Genomic DNA, 22,178 nt, shown 5'->3' with positions numbered 1-22,178 from the left:
AGTCTTAGTAGAAATAAGAACGGGTTTTGCTGGTACCTCAAAGTGAAGAAGGGCCGAGCAAAATTAATAGAGGGTAACCCGGACAAGGAGACCAACGACGACGACTTCTTGTGGGTGTTTGGTCGCTACACCGAGGCACCCATACCGGGATGGTATATTAGAAAGGATTTTGGTAGTGCTGGTGAGTCGCTCGGCTGACCGCGCTATTTTCTTTATGCATCAATTACTTTCCATGCCGATCTAACACTTGTCTTCTTTTTGCAGATAAGCACCTAGCAGCAGACTACTACCAGGCCAACCAAGAGGCCATCAGAGTCCTGTTGCGCCATCCTGCCGAGGAGAGGGAGGCTTCGAAACTGCTCAGCTTCGATCAGACCTACCACTACACCGCGCCGCGCAGGAGCCGGGTTACCGATTTTCTGCGTGCGCCAACCCTGGAATCGGATCCAAACTTACCACCGATCAGGCTTATTCCACTCACCGCCGAGCAAGAAATGACGAAAATCAGGACCATCAAGTCCCTGATCACCGGGGAAGAGGACGAGTCCCAAAGACTAGAGGCAACCGGGGGGACATCCTCCACACCCGCCGTGCAGGAAGAAGGGGCAGTACTGGAGCTTGCCAGCGAGCAGCCGACTGGTCGGTCCAAGAAGCGGGCGAGGAACGAGCAAACCGGGCCGCATCTGGCAGATGAAGACTCTACCGATCGCGTCTCTACCGAGCTCGGGGACCAGATCGAGCAACCACGGACCAGCAAATCCAAGGGCATAGCCACCCCCCCGGTCTGGGCGCCCGAGTTCAAGTATCAGGGTCGAGCAGTTTCTGCTGAAGACTCTGTCTACTCGGACAAGGACTACTCGCTTGGTTTCAATTTGACCAAGGGGTTGATCTTCCCCACTGATATGAAAAAACACGACGAGCTTTCCGACCTCAAGGTCCTCCGCTCGGCGGCGAAATCCATAGTGCTGGTAAGGTCTCCATTTTTTACGTCAAACTGTTTGCTCGTTTTTGCTCGGTTTTTCGAATACTGACGATCTCTTACTTGTTTTCAGGCCGTGCAAAAGAACTATTTGGCCCACGACCGAATGATCAAAGTGCGGTAGAGCCTGCGGGATGCCATAACTGAGAATAAAGCACAAAAGGCCGAGATAGCGAAGCTTAAAGCTGCGCAGGAAGCAGTTGAGGCCGAGCGAGATATCCTGAGCTAAAAGGTTGACCGAGCTAACGAGGACAAACTTCGGGCTGTGAAGTCAACGAAGGCTTGGTATCTCGCCGAGCTGAGGAAACTGCGCGATGCGCACAAAGCCGAGAAGGACAAGGCCGTAGATGATGCAGAAGACCGGGGATACGCGCAGGGCGAGAAGACCTACGAATGGCAGGTCCAAGTGACCAAGGACATCTTTTTCCAGTGCGGCTGGAAAGCTGCCGTGGAGAAAGTTGGTATTGGTCAGGATTCTGACTTGTTCATCAATCCGCCTGCTGCTTATATCCCGGTGTACATGCAGGCGTACTCCAAGGCCACCCAAAACCGGCTCATCACGGACGAAAGAAAAGAGGCCGAGGAAGAAGCCGCCGCCGCGAAACTAGCCGAACAAGATCCTCCCGAAGCATCTCCAGATGCGGAAGAAGAGGCTAATCGGGATATTGCCGTGGTGGAAGGCACTGACGATGACGCCGAAGAAAACCTGCCCAAGCATAATGTAGAAGAGGCCGAGCAAACTGTGCTAGTCGCCGAACAAACGGTTGACGTAGAGTTGGATTGACCTTTTTTCGCTTTTTTTTTTTATGTAACCGGGCTATGTTCCCCCCGTCTTGTACTTGAATTTCCTTTATCAATGAAGGTTTTTGGCTTTTTGCTCGCTCATCTTCTATTTCTGTTCGGTTTGCATCTGCATGGATTCCTTGACTCAACTGTTGACAATTCACAACTGCCAGGTCGGCTGTGCCGTATAGTTTGCTGAGCTCAAATCAGCTCAAACGTTTTCTAATCAGAACTAGTAGTTCGATTTCATGAACTTTCAAATGAACTGACGTTTTAACTCTTCCGAGCAAAATCTGCGCGGCCTTAATTCGTTTGTAAATTTCATGCAATTTCGACGTGACCGAGCAAAATCAGCTCGTCTTTTAAGTTGGGTAAGCTGCCAACATTTCGTTTAGGCTGAGCAAATTCAGCTCAGCCTCTCATCGGTTGGACAAAAACTCCAACATTGCGATTTCTGCCGAGCAAACTCCGCTCGTTTTCCATATTGGGCAAGACACCAATATGTCGACTGGGCCGAGCGAAATCAGCTCGGCCCTTACACTGGGCAAAACACCAATGTTTCAGTTAAGTTGGTCATGACGCCAATATTTCAACCGGGCGAGCAAAACCATCTCGGCCCTAATGTGAATGGGGCCATACGCCAATTACATTGTCGGAAAATGCACCAACTGTTTGTGCTGTCTGCATTCATTCCGGTGAGAGGAAATCAGTCCGGTCCAATTCAGGTCAGTCTCTGCCCCTGGTATTCATAATTGCCTTACGTCCTTGCGAATCCATTGTACAAAGATGTAATTCCAAACAACAAGAGGGCTATTTTTCATTACAAAAGCATTGCTATCCTTTACATTAAGTGCCAAAAGGCTAAAGGTCTAAAAAGGCTAAACAACACAAGCAAATTACATCTTAAAAGTAAAAGAGCTTAAGGTTGGCCGTATTCCATGGTCTGGGGACAGCCTTGCCGTCTATATCTTCCAGATGGTATGCCCCTTTACCAGCAAGACCAATCACCTTGTATGGTCCTTCCCAATTTGCACCGAGCTTTCCTTCGCCAGGGACCACTGTGTTGCCAAGCACCTTTCTTAATACCCAGTCCCCAATCTTGAACATCCTGGGGTGCACAGCCTTGTTGTACTTCTTGGAGAGTTCTTGTTGATAAGCCGCTATGTGGATCAATGCGCGCTCCCTCTTTTCTTCAGCAAGGTCCAACTCCAATGCCACCGCTTCACTATTCAGATCTAGCTGGAAACTTTCAGAGCGGATGGTTGGCATGCCAATTTCCAATGGGATGATGGCCTCCATGCCGTAGGCCAAAGCAAATGGTGTTTCCCCGATTGACCGCCTCGGCGTAGTGCGGTATGCCCAGAGCACATTAGGGAGTTCTTCAGCCCACTTGCCCTTAGCCTTCTCAAGTCGCTTCTTCAGCCCGTCCAAGATGGTCTTGTTTGAGGCCTCTGCTTGACCATTTGATTGAGGATAGGCCGGCGTCGAATTGTAGAACTCGATCTTCAACTCTTCGCAAAATCCGCGAAAGAGTTTACCATCAAATTGAGCGCCATTATCCGAGACCAGGGCCTTGGGTATACCGAAACGGGTGATCACGTTTTGCCATACAAACTTCTTCACGTCCTTTTCCCTTATGGTCGCTAGTGGCTCGGCCTCAACCCATTTGGTAAAATAGTTGGTGGCGGCGATGAAAAACTTACGGTTGCCCGGTGCAGCTGGGAGTGGCCCAACAATATCCAACCCCCAAAGCGCGAACGGCCAAGGACTTCTGAGAGGGAGAAAATCTCTAGCCGGCTAGTGGATCTGGTGGGCGAACTTCTGACACTTCTCGCACCTGCTAACATATTTTTGCGCATCGGCCTGCATGCACGGCCACCAATAACCCTGAGAAATTGCTCGGTAAGCCAAGGATCTGCCCCCAGTATGGCTGCCACAGATGCCCTCATGTATCTCATAGAGGAAAGCCTCCACCTTGGTGGGGTGGACACATTTCAAATACGGGCCGGTGAAAGATTTCTTGTACAAGGCCCCAGACGGGGAGAGCCAAAACCGCTCTGACTTTGCCCGGATCTTGTGTGCCGCCTTCTTTTCTTCTGGTAGAATTCTATCTTTCAGGAATGCGATAATAGGGTCCATCCAAGAAGGGCCCAAATCGGTGCAGAGTACCTCGGCTGATTCTAGTTCCTCAATGCTTAGCCGTGGTAAAAATTCTATCATCAAGGGGTTAGGAAAAGCTGTCTGAGCAGAAGCAAGTCCGGCCAATTCATCTGCCGCGCTGTTTTCCTCACGCTCGATTTGTTCTAACCTTATTGCAGCGAACATCTTGATCTCTATGCGTACCAGCGCCTGATACTTGGCCATTCTTTCGTCCTTTGCTTCATACTCCCCTGAGACCTGATTGACCACCAACTTGGAATCACTAAATACCATAAGGGCTGTGGCTCTCATTCTCAGCGCGCTTCTTAGTCCAGCAAGGAGAGCATCATACTCAGCCTCGTTGTTGGATGCTGGGAAGCCGAGCGTAATTGCCTGCTCGATGATCAGCCCGTCCGGCGAGTTCAGCATGATGCCCAGCCCAGCCCCATGTCTGTTGGACGCCCCATCAACGAAGAGCTTCCACATCTCGCCAACAAACAGCTTCCAGCAATCAGAGGGGTTCTGGGAGCTTCTCATTTCCAAGTCTCTGATCGGTTCATTCTGGTCCCTTTCCTTGTCTTGGTTAGGTTCATCATCGTCGGACTTTGTTAGTCCGGTTGTGCTCGTCCCTTTTCCTACTTGCGAACCAACACTCGTTTCTGTTTCCAGAACCATGGGTTGTGCTAAATCCGCACCAATCAAATCAACCGGGCATACTGGATGCAACCCAGGGGCAAATTCTGCCACAAAGTCGGCAAGTGCTTGAGCCTTGATTGCGGTGTGAGGTTGGAACTTGATGTCATATTGTCCTAATTCCATGGCCCATTTCAAAATTCTCCCAGTGAAGTCTGCATTTTCAAAAAGCACTTTAAGCGGGAACTCGGTTAACACAATTATTGTATGGGCATGAAAATAGTGTGCCAGCTTTCTTGGTGCCATCATTAGGGCCAACGCCAATTTTTTCAAGGGAAGATATCTCGTTTCGGCTAGGAGAAGAGTCTTGCTTACGTAGAAGATCGGTAGGTGCTGGATGCCTTCAGCACGTACCAATACCGCGCTGACTGCGTGTTGAGAGACAGCCAAGTAGAGGTACAACTCTTCGCCTGGCTGAGGTGTGACCAAAATAGGGGCTGAGGAGAGATATGCTTTCAGGTCTGCTAGTGCGCGGTCGCACTCGTCATCCCAGAAGAACTTGGACTTCAGAGTTTTAAAGAAGGGCCTGCAACGATCAGAAGACCGACTGATAAATCTGTTCAACGCAACTGCCATCTCGGCAAGATGTTGCACGTCCTTCATGGAGTTGGGATGCTCCAGGTCTTGTATGGCCTTGATCTGTGATGGGTCAGCTTCAATCCCTCGATTTGTGACCAGAAAACCCAGAAACTTTCCGGTGCCAACTCCGAAGGCGCACTTTGTGGCGTTCAAACGAAGCTTGTGGATCTTAAGTATGGCGAACATCTCTGCAAGGTCGGCGAGGTGTTGAGACTTCTCCTTACTCTTTACCACCATGTCGTCGATATAGGCCTCCATTGTTTGGCCTAGAAGAGGAGCAAACATCTTCGTTACCATCCTCTGAGAAGTCACCCCGGCATTCTTTAGTCCAAACAACATGACTTTGTAGCAATATAAGCCTCTGGCGGTTGTGAACGACGTGATCTCCCTGTCCGGTTTATACATGGCTATCTGGTGGTAGCCGCGGTATGCGTCCAGGAAGCTAAACCTCTGATGGCCAGCGGTTAAGTCCACCAGCTGGTCAATTCGAGGGAGGGGAAAGCTATCCTTGGGGCAAGCTCGATTGACAGTCTTGTAGTCAACGCAGACTCGCCACTTGCCGTTCTTCTTCGGAACAACCACCGTGTTGGATATCCACCGAGGGTACTGCACCTCCTCTATGGCCCCAGCTTCCAACAAATTCTTTACTTCCTCTGCGACCACTTCAGCATGGTGCAAGGCTGAGCGGCGCGTCCTTTGAATGACTGGCCGTGCATTAGGGAAGACATTCAACTGATGACAAATGAAGCTCGGGTCGATGCTAGGCATGTCGTAAGGCGTCCAGGCAAAGGCCTCCAAATTGGAAATCAAGAAGTTGACATAATCCATCCGCTCGGCGCTAGACAAGGATGATCCCAAGAGGAAGAATTTAGTTGGATCGTTCTCGTCAATTGCGCACTTCCACCAAATCTTCGATCGACTTTTCCTCGGCTTTTCTTTCCACGTGTTCAAGGACCTCTTTACCCTCAGGCCCTTCAATCATTTGGACGAACCCTTTGGCCGCTCGACTGCCATTTACCATAACGAAGCATTGTTTTGCCATCACCTGGTCCCCCCAAACTTCCTCCATCTGTCCACTCGGTGCCAGAAAGCGCATGACTTGGTGGAAGGTCGAAGCAACTGCTTGCATGGCGTGCAGCCAACCCCTGCCTAAGATCAAGTTGTAAGTTGATGGAACTTTAAGAACCCAGAACTCTACTTGCTTTACGACCGATCCCGCTTTGACCAGCAAAATAATCTTTCCGATTGGCCATTCTGGTTGTGAGTTGAAGCCGGCCAAAGAGGACGTTGCGGGGGCCAAGTCCTTGTCTTCCAACTTCATTTGTTTAAACGCGTCATAATACATAATTTCTACCGAACTCCCCTGGTCAATCAAGATTCTCTTGATGTCAAAGTCTTTGACGCGAAGAGTGACTACTAAAGCATCATTGTGCGGCATCTGAACTCTTTCCAAGTCCTTGGTTGAGAATGAAAGGATGTCCCTTTCTTCGGTCTTTTCCTTCTTCATAGTGGGCTGAACAGAGAGCACTTCCCTCATGTGCTCGGCCTTCTTGATCATCCCTCTCAGCTCGCAAACCCTGGCCGGTTCAATGATACTGTGGATGACGTTGATTACTCCTTGCGGGGGCGCTTCTAGGGCGGCCAGGCCGTTTGGCTCGGCTTGGTCCACTAGCGTGGCCTTGATGCCCCCATCTATGTATTGGTCAAGATGCCCCGCCGCCACCAACTCCTCTAAGTGTTGTTTGAGCGGCAAGCAGTCCTCTGTTCGGTGCCCCCGTTCTTCATGAAAGGTGCAACGATATTTTGAATTGAAGCCCCTCTGCGCACTCCCCAACTTGGCCGGCCAACGGACGAAGGGTTCACCTAGAATCTCGCTCAAAATGCGGTAGATGGGGATTTTAAATACCGTGGTGATCCCAGTCCGCGCCTTCAATTTTCTTTTGGCATCCTCCGTTGCATCATGGGGAGGGTCAGCCCGGTCGTTTCGGCGGCCCTTGTTTCTGTCATCACGGTTTGAACCATGGCGCTGGTCTTTCGACCGGTTGTTTGGGCGATTATCCTCCTGCCCAACCGAGTGAACTTTCCCCGCAACCCTTCTGTCCGCTGCGACCAGATTAGCCTTCTCAGTCGCGGAGGCGGCATCATCCTCCATACGAATGTGCTCATTGATCCGCTGCATCAATGACTCCATGGTTGTGGGTTGATGGATCGTGAGTGAATCTCGCAGCCTATGTCCGACTGGGAGACCCCGTTTGTACTGAGTGATCGCCAGATTGGTGGGGCAGTCGAGGATCTCATTGTAAGTTTCCTAGTATTTCGCATTGTATGCCTTCAACGAACATCCAGACTCCATCTTGACGCCCAGGAGATGGTCGACCTCCTTCGGCGTTCGTGTGTTGGTTTTGAATCTGGTGACGAAGGCTTCTGCTAGTTGCTGCCATCCCTCAATACTCCCCTCCGGGAGCCTTTCGAACCATTTCAAACCCAGCTCTCTCAAGCTTGCTGGGAATATGAGGCACATCAAGGCGTCATTCCGCCGGTGTCTAGCCATTACTTGCCGGTAATGGCTCACATGCATGTATGGATCCGTTTTTTCGTCATACAAAGTGAACTTTGGCTGGTGGAATCTGGCGGGGAGTGGCGTACTCTCAATCTCTGGAGACAGCGGCGTGGCTGTAAGTTGCGCCAGCTCTTTGTCCACCAGCGCAGGGGCCATCACTTTGGGGGCTAGCATCGCCACTTCCTCACTGTAATGAACTGGAGTGCTTAACCTCTGCAATGCCGGTACTCTCCGAGCCTTCCGACGGCGCGCCCTCTCCTCCAATACATCCCTCAAGTCCCCGGAACGTGTGGAGAAAGAGGATCCCGACGTCGGCGTTGGGCGTGAGGGGCGGTAGGTGCTGTCGCGAGGGAGGGACCTGCCCTCTCCTTGGTCGGAACCTCCAATCCCATAGTTCCTGGTGATGAGAGTGAGTCCTCCCTTGGCGGCGATTGCTACAACGAGGGGACGGGGTGCGCTCACTGAGGTTGCCCTCTCCAGCAACACCCTTCCCTTTAATCTGGCGTTTCAGCAGCTCTATCTCCGCCCCCATCTTGTGAATGACAGCGTCTTGGTCCTTGAGTTTGTGCTCCAGGCGCTGCGCATGGGACTCCCCCTGGCGTCGGCGGCCCTTAGGACTCTGCGAGCGATCAGTACTCCTTCCGCGTTTGTCTCGCGCACTTCGCGAAGGAGTCTCTAGGCCCGCCATGGCTGGAATATTCGGAGGACCTTCTCTCAAGCGGACGTACTCAGGTGTGACACCATCGACGACGGACAGTGGGGCTTCGCCGTTGTTGGCCATGGAAATGGTTGAAGAAGCTCTAAGAACAAGGGTTGAGTATCAAAAGATTCCCACAGACGGTGCCAATTGTACGGGGGCGAAATATCCTCTGCTTTCCGTACTCCTTGTACTCCAGGCTTCTCTTGATGGCGTCTACCTGGTAACACGAAAAACGGTGAGCTGCCCGGCGGTGGTTTGCCAGATAGACCCTCCGACGATCAAGTCAGTCCACTTGAGGAAGGAGAAGACAGATAGAGAGAGAGTATTTTCTTTTGGGGGAGAAGTCGCATACCTCTAACGTTCGTCCTCCTCCCTATTTCAAGGCTGGCCATGCAGCCTCAAGATTATGCACGCACTACCTCTGCTGTCCTTCCCAAGACAGGTGGCAGTGCTCGCCTCTCACCACCTTATGCGTGTAAAGGCTTAGTCCTCCCACCAGTACACGCAGAACTGTCTAACGGTATTGAGGCATGCGTGGAGCAGATGTCCCCTCCCTTATGCCATTGGCCCAGGTGGCACACCTGACCGCAGTACCACGACCGGCCTATCTCCCGCGAAGAACTATCACTACAGGCACTCAACCGCGCTATGCCCCACCGGACTGCCCCTTGGCAAAAGGGCAGCGGGGTGATGCTCATAGGCCGGGCTGGTATTGACCAGTTTATTGTGGCATACCGGTCGCGAGGCATGCCGGCCTCCGTCCGTTCTACCTTTACCCGAGGTTATCTGGAATCTGCCCATCTCGGCTCACCGGTCAGAGACGTGCCACCCCTCACTTGTCCATAGTTTAGCCCGAGCTACCCGTAGCCCGGTCTCGCCACTTGGCTGTGTGCACTGCCGAACGTTTGCTAGTCGCAGCTCGGCCAGGCTTAGTTCACGCCCGGTCAGCCGATCTTTTAGACCGAGCAAAACAGATCCGTCCTATCTTAGCTAGACCGTACTAACGGCGCAAATCTCCCCTCTCATCTCTAGTATTATTGATACAACAAATATAAGTGAATTCAGGGATTCAATTTTTTAAATTTGACTAATTTATAATATTATTTTAACTGGCGTGAATAACAAGATGAAATGGGATAAAAAAAATAAAACAAAAACGAAAAAACTGAGATATTCATTCCGAATTGGGGGACTCTTTCAGTTATTTGCCAATGTAATAACACTCTGTAAACCAAGGGTATGTTTGGGAATCTATTAAAATAATTAAAAAGTCATTATTAAAAAATTAATTATTCTTTTTATTTTTTGTAGTTTTTTTCATATAAAGTTAAAAAATTTACTAAGGGTTAGCTTGGAAATAGACTATTTTTGTAACTTCTTGATTAAAATATGAGATAAAAAAATTAGTATGGTTAGAATGATTTTTTAAATTTTTATTAAAAATGCGAAAAAATATAGAGAAAATGAAGTGGCTTATATATATATTTTAACTTCTCTTACTTGGGAAGTGGCTTATAAGTTACTTTTTTGACTTATTACGAAAAAATATGTAAAAAATAAAAAGGTGATGTGACTTGAATAAGTTAATAAGCCAATAAATTGAACCTTTTTTTTTTTTGAGGTTAACTTTTCAAAAACTTTTTGACTTTTTAATTTTTTTCGAAACAAACCTAAAATAACTATGGGATTAAGACATGGGACATCGAGTGTTCATGATATTATTAATTGAAACATATTTCTAATATCATTAAAAATAGTTAATTGACTTCATGATTTATTAATGAAATGAGTGATTTTTTATGAAATTAAAAACCTCAGGAGGTGGAATATAATTTCCAGAATTACAAAGGTGATTCGTATTTTAATCAAACTTCAAGAGGAGCGTTTGAAATTTAACCTTTTTTCTAAATGTTACTAGGAAAAATTTAAGAACCCAGATGATATAATTCTATACAGTTTTCTTACATAGGTCTCCCTTTTTGTGGGGTTACATCTATGTGAAAAATTGTGTATGATTCTATGATTAATTTATATATAAATAAAAAAAATATAACTGTATAGAATTTCTCATCGCTAAACTCAAATAAGTGTTATGGGTATTTATTAATTTGCACCCTATGGCATTTGTATCCTCTTTTTATTTTTTTTAATCAGTGAAAGTCAACGGTTAGTAATCCATTTATATGTAACATTTTATTCCTTAAATTGTCAGTAAATTACATAAAAATATGGGAGGGAAGGTCTATTTGCTTTTAGAAAAATATTGGCAAGTTTGGATGGTACACCCAGCTCAATCTACAGATTAAAAAAATAAAATAAAAAAAAAAGATGGATTTGCATGGTTTTGGGTCCTAATTCCACTACCCTATTTGAACCTGATATACATTTTTCTATTTTATAGGGTGCGAGGAAGTGGTTATGGAATACTCTTTTTGTCCAAACAAGCCCTTGTAAGATCTTCACAGCTGTCACCTGAAATGGAAATAAAACTCCCGACGGTGGTGCCGGAATTAGCACTCCAACAGACAAATTAGTCTCTGTCGAAAGATTGGTGTTTTTTTGGTTTCTTGAGGTTCAAGATTCTTCTCACATACCTGTTTCTCCAGTCTCTCTGCTTCTTTTATAGAGTCACTATCCTTGATCTTTACGCCATGCATCTTAGCCCTTCATCATCATTCTATCAAAGTCTATCCCCCTACTATACTTCCTTGAAAAGGACAGTCTGGTTTCACCTAATGAATCCATGTCGACTCGCTCGACACATTCGGCTCTATTGTTTGTCATAGGTACCCGTAATTCGGCGGTCCCCAATATTTTCATCCTTATTTGAACATCTATTCAGCAATAACGTAGTCCAGTGGGCATTGGCCCTATTCGGCCCATCTTAAACGAGCTTGGATGCTCTGTTGGCCGTTTTCAAGTATATCCTCTTTTTTGCTCCCACAATTGCCCCCCGAGCATTGGGTCAACTCACAAAGTAGGCTGCGTGCTTGGCTACTTCATAGGTCGTCTTCGCAGACTTCAAAATTAGTTTTACTTTGCTTATAGAAATTTGAGTGTGTGATGGACACGCTATTTTATTGCTGACACGTCAGATGGGATGCGATGTGAAATGATTGCAATTTCTCGCCTCTTCGTGATTTCTATTCATTTAATACGATTTGAAAACCTTTCACCCATCCATTTCCGAAAGGACTTTGTGCTTACATCCTCACAACCTTCCATCTTTAACTTCTTACTTATGATTGCTCTACTCCCTCTATTTCGTGAGTTCTTTGCTTTAACTTTTAAGTCCACTTAGCCTAACTCTTTATTTCAGAGGCTTAATGGTGCGCTTCGAATTCAAAGACTTTTATGATGGCACTCTGTGCCGAGCACGAAGTGCGCTATGAATTCAGAGGCTTTTATGATGGCGTTCCGTGTCGAGTACGAAGAGCTCTCCGAATTCAGAGGCTTAATGGCGCTTCGTGTCGAGCACGAAGGGTGCTCCGAATTAAGAGACTTAATGGCGTTTCATACCAAGCACGGAGGGTGCTCCGAATTTGGGGGCTTTTATGATGGTGCTTCATGCCGAGCATGAAGAGCGCTCTGAATTCAGAGACTTTTATGATGGCGTTTCGTGCCGAGCTCGAAGGGCGCTCCGAATTTGGATGTTTAATGTCACTTTGTGCCAAGCATGAATGGTGCTCCGAATTTGGAGGGTTTTATTATGGCACTTCATGCCCAGCACGAAGGGCGCTTCGAATTCGGAGGCTTAATGGTGTCATATGCTGAAAATGCCAAGTACGAAGAGCTTCCTTGAGAATTCAGAGGCTGAATAAAAGGTAGTCATCGTTAAATAAGTAAAACAAAGTCTTGTATCATTAATGGGCTGTAAGTATACCAGATAGCAATGTACACAATAGTTGTCCAACATTACTATGAGAGCTAAAGGTATTGACCAAGAAAAACTAGTGATAAAATTTTCGAAGATGAGTAGAATTTCAAGGTTGGGGTAATTTTTTGTCGGTCATGTTTGAAAGTCGATATGCCCATGCCTCGACGATAGAATCGATCTGGTAGAGGCCGTCCCAATTTGGGCTGAGTTTACCATTTGCAGGATTCTTAGCATTAGGTAGTACTTTTTTGAGGACTAATTCTCCAGGAGTATATCAGTGTAGATGCACTTTCATGACCTGAACCCGTCCCTATGGATTAGGGTCATAATTGACCAGTAATCATGAGATTACCTACGGCCTCAAACATGATTAAACATGTTTTAGTAGAAGTAAAGGGGCCAAAATGGAAGCAGACTTAAAAATTTGTCCGATGAGCATTACTTATATGGCATAGCAAAATTATTCTAAAAACATTTCATAATAACTCACACATATAGATAGAATTATCATCTTGGACATCCAGGAACTTCAAACATGTAGTCAGCCAAACAAAAGTTTATATACATGGATGATCCAACGTATTCATCACAGTAGCAAAAGAGTAAACAAAATAACAAAGACAAAGTTTCATGCGTGAGACGTTCGGGGGGACTCCACAAAACTTGGCTTCCTTTCACATTCTTCACTGAGGCTAGATTTGGACATCTCTTTGCTCACTTACATACATACAAATGAGAGTGAGCGAAAGCCCAATTAATAATATCAAAATAAAGAAGTTACATGAATGAAACTCGTAATAGACATATCAAATGGCCTCGGGTCCAATTCTTTCTTATCAAACAGCCACGGGCCCAATTCATTCATGTCAGACGACCTTTGGCCGAATCATTCATGTCAAATGGTCTTTGGCATTCATGTCAGATTGCCTTTGGCCCAATTTATTCATGTCAAACGGCCTTGGGCCCAATTCATTCATGTCAGACGGCCTTTGGCCCATCATAATTTTCAAACGACTTTTAGCCCATCATAACATTTAAATGACTTTATACAAAAATTATAGAATACTCATTCATAATTCAAATCAACAAATCTATGAAGCTTACACAACATTTGAAAAATAACATACTTGAAAATATCTTTACTAAGATATTACTTACTGTGTTCTGCTGATGGATTTGCCCTTGCGCTTGACCCTACACATTTCATAACACATTGGGTCACAAGCGATTCAATCCGTTCTTAATTTATTTATTTCCCTTAGGCCCCATTCTTATCCTTTTAGTTCATTTACAATGCTCAATACATGCCTAAGAGTGCTTAGAAATGAAAGAGAACAGAAAATGAAACTTGAAATAGCTTTTCAAAATTTCTGAAACAGGGCTCTCCGCTCGAGCACAGATTTGGTCACTCGAGCGGCCTGTAAAGCTCTGTAAAAGTACTAGTTGCATGAATTTTACACTCGAGCGAGCATAAGGCCTGTCGCTCGAGCCACTATGTAAATCTCTGCAAATCTTTTGGGAGCTAAATTTTCACGCTCGAGCAAGACTTTCCTCGCTCGAGCGGAACGGTCGAATTCTGGGTTTTCCAGCAAGCTATTTGAGCTTCAAAACACAACCTTAAAGACTCCAAAGTTTGCAAATTAACATCAAAACATAGAAAAACATTGAGTAACAAAAAAACTTAGGTAATTTGAAACCAATTATCCAAAATCATGGTCCATTTCTGTCACGACCCAAACCCGCCCCTATAAGTTTAGCGTCGTAACCGACCAGTACTCCTTGGATTACCAAAGGCCTCTTAACGGAATAACGTATAATTAGGGGCTGCGGAAGCAAATATACCAACAATATATAGTCTATAGAGCCGTGCAGACATACATGGGATAGAAATTTAAAACCTTATGCAATATGTTTACATACACGTGACATCAAAATGCAGTAATCTTCGTCACATTTAATACAGTTGCAGCCAAAAGGGGTATAGCCTAATATACACATAACAAAAGACTTGTTCATATTACTAAAAATACAAGGTCTTAACTTATGCCGTTTAGACATGACTTGCACACAAAAGGGAACCTCCTCGGAGGCACAACGGCTGGCTGACAAAACAGAGATACCAGATCCTCAATTTTGGGTCTGGTCACGCGCCTGGTCACCTACATACATAATATAAATAGTGAGCGGAAGCCTAGTGAATAATAACAGAGTAAAGATTTTAATGAATGATGCCCAGAACATATTTTAAATCTCATAGCAAATCAGAATCATAATCAGGTTTATTGCAGAAACAGAGTCATAGTCTTATTCATATTCAAATCATGCGTGGAACATCCATTAGCATAAATATGTCTCTTTGGTGAAGCATATTGAGTTCCAAAAAGGAACCTCTGGTATAGGGTAACATATCTCATACATGTGCCACGGTATTGTTTCCCCCGGGCAAGGGCCTGTGCCACGGTATTATCTCCCTTGGGTGAGCGCCGCATGACCATAAGCCACAGTATTATGTCCCCTTAGCGAGGGCCTCTACTAAGGACACCACAATTACTTTTCAAGAAAATTGGACATTCATTCATTCATACAAAACATAGTATTTCAGAAAACTGATCGTTTCGTATCATCAGAAATAATTAAAGTCGAACATAACTCTACAGAGTTATTACTCATGGATAACTTTGGTAGTAAACAAATGGATCAACCGCTCACAACGCGTGGCCTACACCAAACATAATAGATACATATAATGAAACACACACTCGGTTGATACTTAACTTCTTTCATTTCATTCTTAGTGTGTTCTAAGTCTTAACCTCTTATTGAGTATTAATCATGGCCTAGGAGTGCCTAGGATGCAATGAGGATGTTAAAATGCACTTGAAAACACTTAACAAAATTGTTGAAAACACGGGTCTCACTCGAGTGTAGCTTTCTTCATTCGAGCGGACATGCAAAAATGTAGTTGTCGCTAGAGCGCACATTCCTTCGTTCGAGCAGCCTGCAAAAGTACTGGTTGCTTAATTTTTCCGCTCGATGCTCGCTCAAGCGTGAGACTCAAGTCCTCGCTCGAGCGTAACTCTGTAACAACACCCACGAAGGCCTCGTGCTACTACAGTTTGGACTCGCGATTTTTGTTGTCGCGGTTCTTAATCTGAACCAAAGAGTCCAAATCTGGCAAATCGTTTTGAGAAACAGATTTTTTAAAAAGTAGTGCCAAACATGGACTGCTTTTCCAGATATAGAGTCGCCACCTAAATATTTTAAAATGGGAGAATTTAGGAAACCCTGACTCGGTGCCGAAGGCCACATGTCCGTCATCACCGGAGTTGTCTCGGCTCGGGAGCTTGGGTACGATCGGGGAAGGTCAGCTATGAGCACCCCCTTTCGCCCGGTCCGAATACCGGCCTCTACTAACCGTGATATCCGTTTTTGAAAACTTTACGTGTTCTAGAACCAATTATTAGCCTAGAATTACTATGTTATGCGCACAGCAAACAAGTATAGACTAGATTGCCTAATTTGGAAATAAACATTGCATATCCGTTCGGTTTGAAAATGCTTTGGAATTTGCTACTCGCAAGTAGGCTAAAATACGGATTTCAACGAGTTTTTTCCAACTCAAACAATCTAACCTTCACCCACAGGCATTCAAAACAGTTTAACACATAAGCATCTAGCCACATGTTAAGCATGCTGACATGGCAATATTCACACTCATGTGATATGCTAAAGCGGAAATACTTACATAGTACTCCGTGCCAAAACAAAGAACTTGTTAGCAAACATGCATGATCCAAGTCCATATGAAGTGCCTAATGCGTCGCATACAAAATGTCGCTAAGATAGGCTCGGCTAATCCTAGACATGTCATGTGAAAATGCACAATTATCACATATTCAATTTTTGATTTGAAGTACGAATGCAATTAGCGTGATGTACCGAGCCTAATGCATGTAATACAAAATGCATGAATGCACGCATGCATAGCATAAGGTATGCTGAATTTAGACATGCCCTAATCTACCACCGTAAGCAGGTAAATAAAAGGGAAGAAAGAAGTGAGGTTGGAAGACGTACACACCACCCACACACACTTATTACAGATTTACCCTCACTCGGAGGGACCGAATAAATATTACAAATTAATTAACTACGCAAGCTAATTAATATTACAAATTAACTAATTTAATTAACAAATTAAATAAATTAATTAAAGCAGGAAAACGCCTCGAGAAGCGTGCCGCCATGCGCAAGCTACCTCTGTTTTCCTTCCTTTCCTCCTCTGGAGGCTGTCAAAGCCTCAGGACTGATCCCTTGGATAGAGAGGATCACCACCGGCTGATTGAGATTGCCATCGGCAGTGTGGTATGGTCATCGGCACAAAATTGAATCCATCGGCAGAGAAAATAGTGCCGGTCGGCACATTACACTGCCGGTCGGCAGATTATTCCTGCAGAACCCTTGAAGACCCCTTCACAAATGCTCCAATGGCCTCCTTTGGCTTGAATCCAACACCAAAATCTCAAAACAAACTCTTTGGAACCTCAGCTCCAAGAGGAAGGTGAAACACTAGGTGTTTGTGTGCAATAGTAAGGCACAAAACACCTAGTGTACAAATAAGAGGGAAAGAGAGATAGAGAGTGTATATCTAACCCTAACCCTAGAAAAACCAGAGCTTGGTCTGTATTTTCCTCTCTCAAAAATGTCTAAAAGCCCTCTTTTTGCCTTAGAGAGAGCTTCTCTCTATATGCCTCTTGTAAAGCTTACAAGACAAGCTTTGCAAGAGGGAGATCCCTCCATACACGTGTATGGAGGGGAGCAAAAGCAATACAGCTGTCTAAAAATATCTGCAAAAGCAGATGAACAGCAATCGGCCGGCCAAAAATGCCATCTTGGCCAAAAAGAGTGCCGGTCGGCAGCAAATAGTGCTGACCGGAAACAAAGAGTGCCGGCCGGCAAACTATATTGCCGGTGGCAGCAAAAACCAGCCGGTGGCATCTAGCCACTGCCGGTGGTGGGTGGGGATGGTCTACAAGCCCTACCCTGCCTCTCAAAGGCAAGATGCAAGTGTTTGGTGCAAAACCAGACACTAAACGGTCGAGTTCGGGGATCCTGAGGCAAGGCGCGCGAGCCGAGACCTCCGGGAACTCCAAACGAACACAAACATGGATAATCACCGAGTGTTCAAACGGTGACGTCCAAGTCTTGAGGACGGTCAAAAATGGGGTGTCTACAGACTCTTGTCACTCGAGCGGTCTGCAAAACACTCAAACTTCTGGGAGCATGCATTTCACGCTCGAGCCAACCTTTGGTAGCTCGAGCGGAAGTGCAAAAATAAGATGGTCGCTCGAGCGTAGGAGCAGAATTCTGGAATTTTTAGATTTGCTCCTAAGCTCAAAATTCAATTTCCAAACCTTCAAAACACATTCTTTTGGGCCAAAACTTAGTAAAACATTAGGAAACTCATTGTACATGATGAATTACAAACGATTTTGCAAAAACAAGCCCAAAAGCTAAGCCAATTGTATTAAATAAAGCTTAAAACATGAAATAACATAACTTGCATGTAATATCATGAATTTTAACTTCCCAAAACATGATCAAATGAGTCTTTAAGCTAAAAAACAAGTTGAATTCTTTTAACAAAACCAAGATATGAACATGCATGTGGGAATTCTTGTAAAAGCAACTTCAAAGCCTCATGATATGCACATGCATGCATGAGTTATGTTCAATTCTATCATCTAATCTCAATTCTTTTTGAATAATGCATAACAACTTTATTTCTTGTTGATTTCACATGTAGTTGAGTCTAAGGTTACAAAATGTGAGTTGAAGTCTTACCTAAGGCTCAAATTCTTTAAGTTGGAGTTTAATTCCTTTGAATTCACTTTAACCTCCTCCAAATTCTAACAATCACTCTAGAATTGAGCTCAATTTCCTTCTCTCCCACTCTCACACGTTTTTGATGGTCAAGCAAGAGGAAGTGGAAGTGTAAAAGTGTGTAGGAGGTAATGAGGTGGCCTTAGATAGGCTTGATTAATAATTTCATTAGTTTAGGCTTAATTGAGCATTAATTATTCTAATTTAATCATTCCGAACCAAATTTTAATTAAACCTACCATAAAATTTTAAAAGTTTTAATTAGCACATAAATCAAGTCAGTTTTTGAATCGGATGCCGATAAGGCTTTCAATTCGCAACCGAAACGAAAACATGAACAGATCTTTCTACGTTAAACAGATATAAACACAAATAAGGCAAGATATGATGCAAAATTTCACTTAAATTCCTTATTAGGCATAATTAAACATGGATTAACTTTAATCATGGGTCGGGGTTGTTACATTTTCCAAAATCATTCCAAATTCTTTGCCAATTTCAAAACTTATGCATTTAAGCTTCATACTTCCATGAATCATGCATGCATGTTAATTATTGACTCCAATTCTACTTCAAATGGCATAAAAGATGTTCAAAATCTTGAAGCTCAACAAGATTATGCATGCATGTGTGATTTGGTACTCAATCCTTCATGATTATACATATTCATGGTAATTCCTTACATGCATGGAGGTATTAACTTCAATTTCATCACACGCCATTCAAATCTTGTTCTTGATTACCAATTCCCTTAGAGTTCACATAATTGTATGCTTAAACTCATGAATTAAGGGTTGGTTACTCACCTAAAGGCTCCAATTCTTCCAAATATAGTTAAGCCTTGAGCTAATCCATCTAGTTCTTGAATTCCTTGCAAAATCTTCAAGGATGATCCCTCTCTCTCTCTCTCTCTAAATTCAGCTCACTCTCTCTCTAGAGTGTATATCTCTGATTTTTGAGCTCAAACAACTATGAGCTTGAGTATAATTAGCCTATATATACTAGGTGGTTAGCTTAGTTAATCAATTTCAATTAAGGCTAATGAGCTTCACTTAATTTAATCTAATTATTTCGATGCGAATCAATTTTTAATCAAATTTCACCATAGACTCTAAATATCACACTAATCACAATGATGCAAACAATTTCAGTTTATGTAACCTCTACGATCTTTAATTTTCAAATTATAGCAGTAAGTTGAACAAATTTTCCTACGATGAACAAATAGAAATTTGAAAATATATATAATCGTAAAATTGTCACTCAAAATCATATTAGGCACATAATCACAATCATAATTAAGATTAATTAAACATAACACAGAGCAGGGTTATCACATGCACTCGTTGATTATACGACTTGGTAAATTACTGTTGATAACGTGCTATGGTCACGAGGGCCCGATCTCGACGTTCTTCAAGTAAATCCATATCCAAGGCTAACATCATATCATTCCGACCTTTGTCAAAAGCCCTCGATCAAAGGGTCGATAGGCCAATCTCGAGGGGGATAATAGTTTCATTGCCAAAACATAAGTCAAATAGTATTTTCCCTTGTAAAACATCTTGGTGTAGTGCGATGGGACAACAGTACGCTTGACTGTTCCTCAACCCACCTGCCCTTCGCTATTTCCAAACGTGTTTTTATGCCATCCAGGACTACTTTGTTAGAAGCTTCTGCCTATTCGTTACTCTGCGGATAAGTTGGTAAAGAAAAATAAGACTGAATTTCGTACATGTCGCGCAATTCCCTGTAGACGCCGCAATCATATTGAGTGCCATTATTGGAAATAAGTGCCCTGGGTATGCCAAATTGAGTGATGATATTCTTCCACCAAAGCGCTTGATATCTATATCCCATATATGTGCCAAAGGTTCTGCTTCAACCCATTTCGTGAAATAATCAATAGCAACAATTAGGAAACGTTTATTGCTTTGTGCTTTTGGTAATTGTCCAACTATGTCCAAGCCCCATTGAGCAAAATGCCAAGGACTAGTCAGTCACAGAGTGCAACTCTTCGGCGGGTAGATGTATAGGTAGAGAAAATTTTTGGCATTGTTTGCATTTCTTAACATAGTCCTCAACATTGGTCAGCCACCAATATCCTTGTGTAATGGCTCGATAAGCCAACGATCTTCCTCCAAAGCGAGCACCACAGCTGCCTTCAAGAATCTCAGCCAAAAAATCCTCAATCTTGTTCGGATGGACACATTCTAGGGTTGAACAAGGAATCCGTGAAATTCGTAATCTGATCTAGTCCAGTCCAGTCCAATCCGGTAGGTTTGGATTGGTTTGTTAAATCCGTGGTTCTGTTCCGGATTGAAAAATTAAAAATCTGTAGTCCACGGATCAGTTTCGGATTGAACCCCACGATTCCGGAGTGGAACCGATCCAGACCATATACAAATAGCCTATATTTATATTATACACCCTTCCTCATAGTATCTTCTCTAATCCCATATAAAACATAAATCCAAACTTAATAATATCTTTTCTTTTCTTATTGCTTTTGTTTGTTAGCTTTTAGTTTTAATTTGTAATGATCTAAATAGTTATGGTGGAACCAGTTTTCTTATGGTTGTTTAAATTCTAAAACAATATGTCACTATTATAGAAAGACATGTTGCTATTGTGAAACTAATATAATGCTATGTTTATGTTTTTATAAAATTAAACCTTGCTTGTTTCCACTTTTCAAAAAACACTTTTAAGAAAATTCTACTTTCTTATTTTCCGTGTTTTTTTGTTTTTACTGATTTTTTTTAATATTTTAAGTAATTTTTTTACTTTTTAGACACATCTAACATAAATACACCTAAAAAGTAAAGAAATTGTAAAAAAAATCTTTTAAAAATTCACTAAATACCAAAAATACAAAAAAAAAAAAATGCAAGATTTCAATACATTTTTGTATTTTTATGTATTTATTAATTTTTTAAAATATTTTTTCACAAATTTTTTACTTTTTAGATGCATCTAAGTAAGGTGCATCTAAAAAAGTAAAAAAAAAAATGTTTAAAATTTAAAAAATATTCACTAAAAACAAAAAAAACACAAAAACCAAAAAAGTCAGTTTTTAAAAAACTTAATCCAGAAAACTCAAACCAAACACACTAATATTTTTTTTGTTATTTAATTATGTGAATTTGTGTTCCTAAATCGATCCAATACGTGTTTAAATGAATTATTCCGGATTAGTTCCATGATTTAAATGGATTGGATTGGTTTTAATTTTTCAGGAATCGTAAATAACAGATTGGTTCTGGTTTTATTCCAATTTGAACCAATCTGGACCATGCACACCCCTAACACATTCTAAGTAAGGCCTAGATAGAGATTTTTTTATAAAGCTTTCCTTGAGGGTCCAAATTGTATCTTAAGGTCTTATTCTACAGTTTGTGAGCTTCCTTCTTGTCTTCTGGCAGTTGTTCTGAAGCAAGGAATGTAGCAATGAGGTCCATCAAACTTGGCACCCCTCTGGATGGTGTTTACAATGGGATAATTTATAATTTTATTTTATATTGAAAGTAGAATCTTATGATTCTTGACCCAATTCTACGATCCAATCCATAATTCCATCCCAACGATTCTACATAGGATTCCAATTTTAACAGCTTTATATACATTTGCACATTGAGTTTTGTTGTATACCCAAAAGAATTGCTCAAAATGAATTTTATCTGTACATTTCAATTTTGTCTATATAGCAAAACATATGCATATATTGGTTGAAACACAAAAAGTACAGTAATACTATAAATTTAAAAATTTTATTCCTAATTTTACTTATAAACATCAATCTATAATTCATATTCATCCATATTTGAATTATACGTCACACCAATTCAATTTCTATTATACAAACATATTATCCGGAAGACAGTTTTTCTAGGACAATTAGATTTTTGCTAAAAAACATGCGGTTGAAAATGACAAAGTCATTATATAAAAAAGTTGAATATTGGAGTTAAATGGTGCATGTTGG

General features: G+C 43.0%; 3 protein-coding genes across 3 annotated transcripts; all 3 read right to left on the bottom strand.

Moving 5' to 3' along the window:
- Positions 1 to 2,665: 2,665 nt before the first annotated feature.
- LOC145807016 (uncharacterized) lies at positions 2,666 to 3,061 on the bottom strand. The gene has a single exon (XM_082904914.1). It carries the CDS (start codon positions 3,059 to 3,061, stop codon positions 2,666 to 2,668), a length of 396 nt encoding a protein of 131 aa, XP_082761040.1.
- A 106-nt stretch (positions 3,062 to 3,167) lies between these two features.
- LOC145807015 (uncharacterized) lies at positions 3,168 to 5,578 on the bottom strand. Its single transcript, XM_082904912.1, has 3 exons — positions 4,936 to 5,578; positions 3,816 to 4,560; positions 3,168 to 3,273 (listed from the first exon to the last, which is right to left on the bottom strand). The coding sequence occupies exons 1-3, from the start codon at positions 5,576 to 5,578 to the stop codon at positions 3,168 to 3,170; spliced, it is 1,494 nt and encodes a 497-aa protein (XP_082761038.1).
- Positions 5,579 to 6,059: 481 nt separating this feature from the next.
- Positions 6,060 to 7,364, bottom strand: LOC145807014 (uncharacterized). The gene has a single exon (XM_082904911.1). It carries the CDS (start codon positions 7,362 to 7,364, stop codon positions 6,060 to 6,062), a length of 1,305 nt encoding a protein of 434 aa, XP_082761037.1.
- Positions 7,365 to 22,178: the final 14,814 nt, after the last annotated feature.

This window comes from Camellia sinensis, chromosome 14 (genome assembly GCF_055761805.1).
Source record: "Camellia sinensis isolate YWXY chromosome 14, ASM5576180v1, whole genome shotgun sequence".
NCBI lineage: Eukaryota > Viridiplantae > Streptophyta > Magnoliopsida > Ericales > Theaceae > Camellia > Camellia sinensis.
Note: the sequence above shows the minus strand (reverse complement) of the source record. Positions and strands in the feature narration are given on the sequence as shown.